This window comes from Xyrauchen texanus, chromosome 30, assembly GCF_025860055.1.
Source record: "Xyrauchen texanus isolate HMW12.3.18 chromosome 30, RBS_HiC_50CHRs, whole genome shotgun sequence".
Taxonomy (NCBI): Eukaryota; Metazoa; Chordata; class Actinopteri; order Cypriniformes; family Catostomidae; genus Xyrauchen; species Xyrauchen texanus.
Genome location: NC_068305.1, coordinates 41,833,606 through 41,843,605, shown reverse-complemented (window position 1 = coordinate 41,843,605; position 10,000 = coordinate 41,833,606). Strand labels below are relative to the sequence as shown.

The following is a 10,000-nucleotide window of genomic DNA, read 5'->3' as shown; positions in this document are numbered from 1 at the left end:
GCTTATCACACAGAAACTGACCAGAGATGATCTGTGAGGAAGACAAAAGAAGAAATAAGTTTAATTAAACACGTCACAACACAAGAACACTTGACATGACAGAAACATGTTTAAACACGTCACAACACAAGAACACTTGACATGACAGAAACATGTTTAATTAAACATCATCACAACACAAGAACACTTGACATGACAGAAACATGTTTAATTAAACACCATCACAACACAAGAACACTTGACATGACAGAAACATGTTTAAGTAAACACCATCACAACACAAGAACACTTGACATGACAGAAACATGTTTAATTAAACACCATCACAACACAAGAACACTTGACATGACAGAAACATGTTTAATTAAACACCATCACAACACAAGAACACTTGACATGACAGAAACATGTTTAATTAAACACGTCACAACACAAGAACACTTGACATGACAGAAACATGTTTAATTAAACATCATCACAACACAAGAACACTTGACATGACAGAAACATGTTTAATTAAACACCATCACAACACAAGAACACTTGACATGACAGAAACATGTTTAAGTAAACACCATCACAACACAAGAACACTTGACATGACAGAAACATGTTTAATTAAACACCATCACAACACAAGAACACTTGACATGACAGAAACATGTTTAATTAAACACCATCACAACACAAGAACACTTGACATGACAGAAACATGTTTAATTAAACACGTCACAACACAAGAACACTTGACATGACAGAAACATGTTTAATTAAACACCATCACAACACAAGAACACTTGACATGACAGAAACATGTTTAATTAAACACCGTCACAGTACAAGAACACTTGACATGACAGAAACATGTTTAATTAAACACCATCACAACACAAGAACACTTGACATGACAGAAACATGTTTAATTAAACACCATCACAACACAAGAACACTTGACATGACAGAAACATGTTTAATTAAACACCATCACAACACAAGAACACTTGACGTGACAGAAACATGTTTAATTAAACACCATCACAACACAAGAACACTTGACGTGACAGAAACATGTTTAATTAAACACCGTCACAACACAAGAACACTTGACATGACAGAAACATGTTTAATTAAACACCGTCACAACACAAGAACACTTGACATGACAGAAACATGTTTAATTAAACACCATCACAACACAAGAACACTTGACATGACAGAAACATGTTTAATTAAACACCGTCACAACACAAGAACACTTGACATGACAGAAACATGTTTAATTAAACACCATCACAACACAAGAACACTTGACATGACAGAAACATGTTTAATTAAACACCATCACAACACAAGAACACTTGACATGACAGAAACATGTTTAATTAAACACCATCACAACACAAGAACACTTGACATGACAGAAACATGTTTAATTAAACACCATCACAACACAAGAACACTTGACATGACAGAAACATGTTTAATTAAACACGTCACAACACAAGAACACTTGACATGACAGAAACATGTTTAATTAAACACCGTCACAGTACAAGAACACTTGACACGACAGAAACATGTTTAATTAAACACCATGACAACACAAGAACACTTGACATGACAGAAACATGTTTAATTAAACACCATCACAACACAAGAACACTTGACATGACAGAAACATGTTTAATTAAACACCGTCACAGTACAAGAACACTTGACATGACAGAAACATGTTTAATTAAATACGTCACAACACAAGAACACTTGACATGACAGAAACATGTTTAATTAAACACGTCACAACACAAGAAAACTTGACATGACAGAAACATGTTTAATTAAACACCGTCACAATACAAGAACACTTGACATGACAGAAACATGTTTAATTAAACACCGTCACAGTACAAGAACACTTGACATGACAGAAACATGTTTAATTAAACACCGTCACAGTACAAGAACACTTGACATGACAGAAACATGTTTAATTAAACACCGTCACAACACAAGAACACTTGACGTGACAGAAACATGTTTAATTAAACACCGTCACAATACAAGAACACTTGACGTGACAGAAACATGTTTAATTAAACACGTCACAGTACAAGAACACTTGACGTGACAGAAACATGTTTAATTAAACACCGTCACAATACAAGAACACTTGACATGACAGAAACATGTTTAATTAAACACCGTCACAACACAAGAACACTTGACGTGACAGAAACATGTTTAATTAAACACGTCACAACACAAGAACACTTGACGTGACAGAAACATGTTTAATTAAACACGTCACAACACAAGAACACTTGACATGACAGAAACATGTTTAATTAAACACTGTCACAGTACAAGAACACTTGACATGACAGAAACATGTTTAATTAAACACCGTCACAACACAAGAACACTTGACATGACAGAAACATGTTTAATTAAACACCGTCACAGTACAAGAACACTTGACATGACAGAAACATGTTTAATTAAACACCGTCACAGTACAAGAACACTTGACATGACAGAAACATGTTTAATTAAACACCGTCACAACACAAGAACACTTGACGTGACAGAAACATGTTTAATTAAACACCGTCACAACACAAGAACACTTGACGTGACAGAAACATGTTTAATTAAACACCGTCACAACACAAGAACACTTGACATGACAGAAACATGTTTAATTAAACACGTCACAACACAAGAACACTTGACATGACAGAAACATGTTTAATTAAACAACATCACAACACAAGAACACTTGACATGACAGAAACATGTTTAATTAAACACCGTCACAGTACAAGAACACTTGACACGACAGAAACATGTTTAATTAAACACCATCACAACACAAGAACACTTGACATGACAGAAACATGTTTAATTAAACACTGTCACAGTACAAGAACACTTGACATGACAGAAACATGTTTAATTAAACACCGTCACAGTACAAGAACACTTGACATGACAGAAACATGTTTAATTAAACACCATCACAACACAAGAACACTTGACATGACAGAAACATGTTTAATTAAACACCGTCACAGTACAAGAACACTTGACATGACAGAAACATGTTTAATTAAACACCATCACAACACAAGAACACTTGACATGACAGAAACATGTTTAATTAAACACGTCACAACACAAGAACACTTGACATGACAGAAACATGTTTAATTAAACACCATCACAACACAAGAACACTTGACATGACAGAAACATGTTTAATTAAACACCATCACAACACAAGAACACTTGACATGACAGAAACATGTTTAATTAAACACCATCACAACACAAGAACACTTGACATGACAGAAACATGTTTAATTAAACACTGTCACAGTACAAGAACACTTGACATGACAGAAACATGTTTAATTAAACATCATCACAACACAAGAACACTTGACATGACAGAAACATGTTTAATTAAACACCGTCACAGTACAAGAACACTTGACATGACAGAAACATGTTTCTTCGCATGTTCTTGACAGGATCAGCTGCTCATATTAATGGTGTCACATTGTTCCAGAGTTCCACGATTGGACCGTTTTCTCTCGCATATATTCTCAGCAGGTAATGTGACGTTTAAGGAGTTACAAATTGTCAAAAGCATACATTAGTCGAGATGACCGTTATATTTATAGGCCGTGCCTCATCGGAGTGTGCAGATGACATGAAGCGATGGGGATTAGATTAGTTACGCTGATATCATGAATTATTCTGAGCTGTTGTGACAGACGACACTTTAATGGTTGTTGTTCTCCACTGGATCCAGTCGAGACCAGAAACACCAAACAGGCAGTTATAATCATCACGGGACGCTCAGGAAAACTGTGACTGTTGATCATCTCATTCATGGACGTTCATTTCTCTGTGCTTTAGTAATCACCCCCCCCTGAGTGTTTCCAGCTGGTCTTGTTCACTCATGTTAATGGTTTGTGCGTACTGTTCCAGTGTTTCTAGTAATGGTGGCAGAAATGAAGCTTTTGAATCTTTGAATCAATTGTTTTGGTAAAATGATGATGACATCTGCTGGTCACAGACTGTAACTGCAGCGAGACTCGAGACAGATAATGTGCTGTATTTTTATCATATATGTTTCATGGGTGTCTATAATATCCTGAAATAAACAGATCAGGATATTTGGAGAATATGTTGACCTTCATATATATGTTGGGCTTTTTTTGTTACTGTTTTAAAATTATTTTAAATACTAAAAAAAAATATATATATATATATATATATATATATATATATATATATATATATATATATATATATATATATATATATTCTAAAATAACAGATTTGAAATTGACTTTGTCAATTTCACAAAATCTCTTTGATTTCACTCACAAACACATTTAAATTGTCATTCCTTTGGGAACACAACTCAAATCAGCAGCTCTTCTCAGACTCGAACTCTTGCTGAACTGACAGGAGATCAGTTTAATTTCACACTGATTCAGAGTTTCACTGTGGGACGGGCGTCCTGTAGCGTAACCACGAATCATATGACTTGGCCAGTTTGAGCCGGCGCGTTTCCAAACACTGATTCTAAACTAATGATTCATAAAGGTTAGGAAGATTCATGAAGCAGTGTTTCGAAAGCGCCCATCACAACATCAGCTGCAGTTTGGAGTCGCACACTCACCTTCACAGACAGTGTGTGAGCGATGATCCCGTCTACGGTACTCTGAGTGAACGGGTCGAACTGTTTGTCCGTCCGTCTCATGAACTCCGGCTTCAGTCTGTAGCCACATTTACCGTTATACTCGTATATACCCAAATTCAACTGCATGGGAAGATCTAATGCACACACACACACACACACACACACACACACACACACACACACACACACACACACACACACACACAAAGACACACACACACACACAGACACATATACACACACACACAAATAGACACACATTGACACACACACACATATACACACACACACATACACACACGCGCACACACACACACGCACGCACACGCGCGAACAGACACAGCACACACACACACACACAAATAGACACAAACACACACACAAATAGACACACACACACACACACACACACACACACACACACACACACACACACACACACACACACACACACGCGCGAACAGACACACGCGCGAACAGACACACGCACACACACACACACACAAATAGACACACACACACACACACAAATAGACACAAACACACACACAAAAATAGACACACACACACACACACACACACACACACACACACAAATAGACACACACACACAATCTTTGTTACTTTGGCTACATCATCATCACACTCATTTGTTTTCTAAAAGTAAAAGCAGTGAATCTAAAGTCTCATGAAGCTCTTGTGTATTCACAGTTGTGTGTGTTTGGGTTTTGTGTGATATGGGAGAGTGGGGCAAGTTGTCACAGTGGTCCCTATTAAAGGCTCTTCATCACTTTTTATTCACTGAAAACCTGATGAGATTCTGACCTTGTGACAACTCACCCCTGCATTGAGAGCAAAACAACACAGATGAGACGAACTGACACCGGACAGAAGCCGGACACGATCACGTACCGATGGTCTGGAAGTTGAGCGCGACGAGCTGACAGCCGGCATTCCAGAACACTTGAGGCATGTAGTTTGACGAGTCGACTCGAGTTCCTTTAGGATAAATCCTGCTGAGCTGCAGTTTATTATATCTGTGTGAACGAGTTAAGAATCACCGGCAAACACACGGAACATGTATCACACTGAACTACAGTAACGACTGCCGCTACATCAGATACTCCACAAACTCCACCGGCGACTCTTTCAGCAGCTCCAGAGCTTTCGTCTCCACAAACGACGACATTTCAAAACTCCGATCAGTTTCTGCAACAACCCAAAAACACTCCTGAATCCACATGAACATTAAAACAAGAGAGAGGCTTAAATACGTTTATTTTCTTCAAACTTTTATTTTATTAACCAATATTTGTCAAACTTTATGCAATTTTTCTTCTCATGAGAATCTGCAGATGAATGCATTTCAATTAAAAGACTTTCACCCCAGTGGGAAAAGGGACCTAAAATATTGATGACATCATCATGCACTTTACAGATTTCGGTCCAATCAGATGCTAGATTGATAATGCCCCTCCCCCTAACCCCACCAGCCTCTGAAAATCAGTTGAAAATGTAAAATCATGTCCACAGCTGAAGCTATTTAAAACAGTGTCACATGTCATCCATTAAACGTGTGCCGGGACGACCGGCGTGAGAACAGACTGACTTACTTTTACACGCCTCAAAGGAGTTGAATTTCACAGGCTGAATGTAGTTGACTAAGTTGGACATCTCCTCTGTGGCGAACACTTCATTTACTGCCGTCCCCTGAAGAGACACGGAGTCTTGTGAGAGTCAGTGTCACACTTTACACACAGATCTACTGCACACATGAACATACATGACCATCAAAACACACACACACACACACACACAACACACACACACACAAACTCATTCACACACACACTACACACACATACACCACACACACAAACAAACACATACTACACACAAACACACACACTACAAACTACACAAACACACACACACACTACACACACACACCACACACACACCACACACATACACCACACACACACAAACAGACACACACACTACAAACTACACACACACACTACACACACACACCACACACATACACCACACACACAAACAAACACAGACTACACACAAACTACAAACTACACAAACACACACACACACACTACACACACACACACCACACACACACAAACAGACACACACACTACAAACTACACACACACACACACACACTACACACACATACACCACACACAAACAAACACACACTACACACAAACACACAAACACACACACACACTCACACACACACACTCACTCACACACACACTACACACACACACACACACACACACACACTACAAACTACACACACATCAACACACACACAAACACACACACACACTCACAAACACACAAACACACACACACACAGACACACTCACACACACACACAACACACACACACAATACACACACACTCACACTACACACACACACACACACACTACACAACACACTCACACACACACACACACACACACACACACACTCACAAACACACTCACACACACACACACACACACAGTTTGGTTTCCATGTTTTATGGGGACTTTCCATAGACATAATGGTTTTTATACTGTACAAACTTTATATTCTATCCCCTAAACCTAACCCTACCCCTAAACCTAACCCTCACAGAAAACTTTCTGCATTTTTACATTTTCAAAAAACATAATTTAGTATGATTTATAAGCTGTTTTCCTCATGGGGACCGACAAAATGTCCCCACAAGGTCAAACATTTCGGTTTTACTATCCTTATGGGGACATTTGGTCCCCACAAAGTGATAAATACACGCTCACACACACACACATACACACACACACACACACACACACACACACTCACACACACTCACACACACACACACACACACACACACACACACACACACACACACACACACACACACACACACACACACACACACACACACACACACACACACACACACACACACACACACACACACACATGTTGTGTTTCCATGTTTTATGGGGACTTTCCATAGACATAATGGTTTTTATACTGTACAAACTTTATATTCTATCCCCTAAACCTAACCCTACCCCTAAACCTAACCCTCACAGAAAACTTTCTGCATTTTTACATTTTCAAAAAACATAATTTAGTATGATTTATAAGCTGTTTTCCTCATGGGGACCGACAAAATGTCCCCACAAGGTCAAAAACTTTGGGTTTTACTATCCTTATGGGGACATTTGGTCCCCACAAAGTGATAAATACACGCTCACACACACACACTCACACACACACACACACACACACACACACACACACACACACACACACACACACACGACAAATGCTTGAGTGAATCTAAACACACTCAGCTCATATTTCATTATTATATTAATAGAAAGGAACAATAATTTGATTCATTGAGTCATTCGTTTGGGAATCAGACTACACTGGAGTGATTCACACATGATTCAGTTTTCAAACCTCCATTTGAAAAATAATAGCAAAAATAAATGAAGCTGACCTTCAAATAATAATAATAATAATAATAATAATAATAACATTAATAATAAAAAGCTGCAATCTGTTTGTTTTAACTGAATCAAGCCAGTTGAGTTTTGATTCTTCATTCACCTCGTCGATGGATTTTTTATTGTCATCGTTGTCTTCATCATCGCTGTCTGCATCTGCTGATGAACACACACACACACACACACACACACACACACACACACACACACACACACACACACACACACACACACACACACACGCACGCACACACACACACACACACGTGTGAGGACTGTTGTACAGTGAAGAAGAACAGGACATTACACTGTTTTAATTGGACACCTTTATCATCCGTTGATGTCACTCCTGACGTTTTATCCGTGGATTTCATTCTCCGGAATTTTCTCTCTCCAGTTTCGCTCCCGTCTGTAGGAACGCTGTCGGCCGTCTCGTGATTTAATGAGCCTAAAAACAAACAACAGCACAATCTGATGTTCTATGCTTTGATTGAATATATCCTGCAGTGTAAATACTGCGTTTATGTGAATGTTTTCTAATAAACATGTATGATGTTTATATATTTACAGTCCATACGTTCACATTGAGTCATTATTTCAATCATATTGTTATTTAAATGTTTTGAACTGTAGATATTCTGCGCAGTGATCCACACACACACAGTCAAGGATTCAGACAGCAGATGGAGATGATGAGGGTGTGTTGATTGTGATTGGTCAACAGAGGGCAGTGTGATGTCACTCATTCTGCTTCAATGTTCTCTCAGATTATTATAAATAGTGTCTCCAGCACAAATATGAAAACCTCTATAAAATATTTTTATTAACCTGCTTTACATTCAGACTTTATATAAAGTGTGTTTATGAAGCTGATGTGTGTCATATGTTTATGGTCAAATACTTCCTCATATCTCAGTTTAATGTCACTATAGTAATTCACGGCTAGTTTATACAGACACGCTCATGAATGAGACTTGACGTAGTGTTTAGTTTGGGATGTTTGTGCACCTGCGCTGGGAGACGAGGGCTCACACATGCTGGACGTGTCGCTGCAGTTGTTGGACGTTTGCTCTGACAGCTTCTTCTTGGTGTTTCCGTCGACTTTCTGTGAGTTCTTTTTGTTCTTGATCAGGATTTTCCCCATCAGATCCATCGGACTTGGCAGAGGAACACCGGCCTCCAGCTGCACCAGAACACACATTCACAACGATCTTCAGATACTAGTGTGCTCTTCTTAACCAGCAAGTCAACCAGTGTCACCAGTGTCACCAGTATAACCAGTGTGATAATCTGCTCTGTTCCAAAGCAACTAAACTGAATTCATTTGCAGTGTACTGTAACTGTATGAAGAAACACTTTACTGGTGTGTACACTGAATTCTCTTCTGGAAAAACAACATGTATTTGCTGCAAGTTTAGCTCCATTAATAATGTTTAATGCACAGAATGTACAACTGTGAACTCCAACATCTCTCTTCTGTAACACATTCGAGTGAACACGGCAACTTCATCTAATCCTCATTATCAAGGACCTGAGTGAAAACAGTTAGTGTTAGTTGCATTAAAAGAATAGTTTATCCAAAATGAAATCTGTGTCATCCCACACCTGGAGTCATGAGTTTGAATCCAGGGCGTGTTGAGTGACTCCAGTCAGGTCTCCTTAGCAATCAAATTGGCCCGGTTGCTAGGGAGGGTAGAGTCACATGGGGTAACCAAATTGGCCCGGTTGCTAGGGAGGGTAGAGTCACAAGGGGTAACCA

General features: G+C 38.8%; 2 protein-coding genes across 5 annotated transcripts in view; one reads left to right on the top strand and one right to left on the bottom strand.

The window, feature by feature from the left end:
• Nucleotides 1–10,000, bottom strand: part of LOC127624082 (1-phosphatidylinositol 4,5-bisphosphate phosphodiesterase beta-1-like) — a 139,224-nt gene that overhangs the window by 35,339 nt on the left and 93,885 nt on the right. For 2 of the 3 annotated variants that reach the window (XM_052098728.1, XM_052098731.1), the window contains exons 14-21: nucleotides 9,250–9,424; nucleotides 8,567–8,689; nucleotides 8,345–8,400; nucleotides 6,331–6,427; nucleotides 5,842–5,926; nucleotides 5,630–5,754; nucleotides 4,697–4,851; nucleotides 1–31 (exon numbers count right to left, since the gene is read on the bottom strand). The exon at nucleotides 1–31 is cut by the window's left edge and continues 134 nt beyond it. In XM_052098728.1, coding sequence (XP_051954688.1) covers nucleotides 1–31; nucleotides 4,697–4,851; nucleotides 5,630–5,754; nucleotides 5,842–5,926; nucleotides 6,331–6,427; nucleotides 8,345–8,400; nucleotides 8,567–8,689; nucleotides 9,250–9,424 — 847 coding nt within the window. The remainder of the gene's footprint in view (nucleotides 32–4,696; nucleotides 4,852–5,629; nucleotides 5,755–5,841; nucleotides 5,927–6,330; nucleotides 6,428–8,344; nucleotides 8,401–8,566; nucleotides 8,690–9,249; nucleotides 9,425–10,000) is intronic. The other variant, XM_052098730.1, reaches the window with a different exon arrangement.
• Nucleotides 6,460–10,000, top strand: part of LOC127624086 (putative uncharacterized protein FLJ46204) — a 6,020-nt gene continuing 2,479 nt past the window's right edge. The window contains exon 1 of one of the 2 annotated variants that reach the window (XM_052098735.1): nucleotides 6,460–7,460. In XM_052098735.1, the coding sequence (XP_051954695.1) occupies nucleotides 6,501–7,403 (903 nt within the window). In that variant the 5' untranslated portion in view covers nucleotides 6,460–6,500 and the 3' untranslated portion in view covers nucleotides 7,404–7,460. Of the gene's footprint in view, nucleotides 7,461–7,549; nucleotides 7,913–10,000 lie in introns of those variants that run through there. The other variant, XR_007968113.1, reaches the window with a different exon arrangement.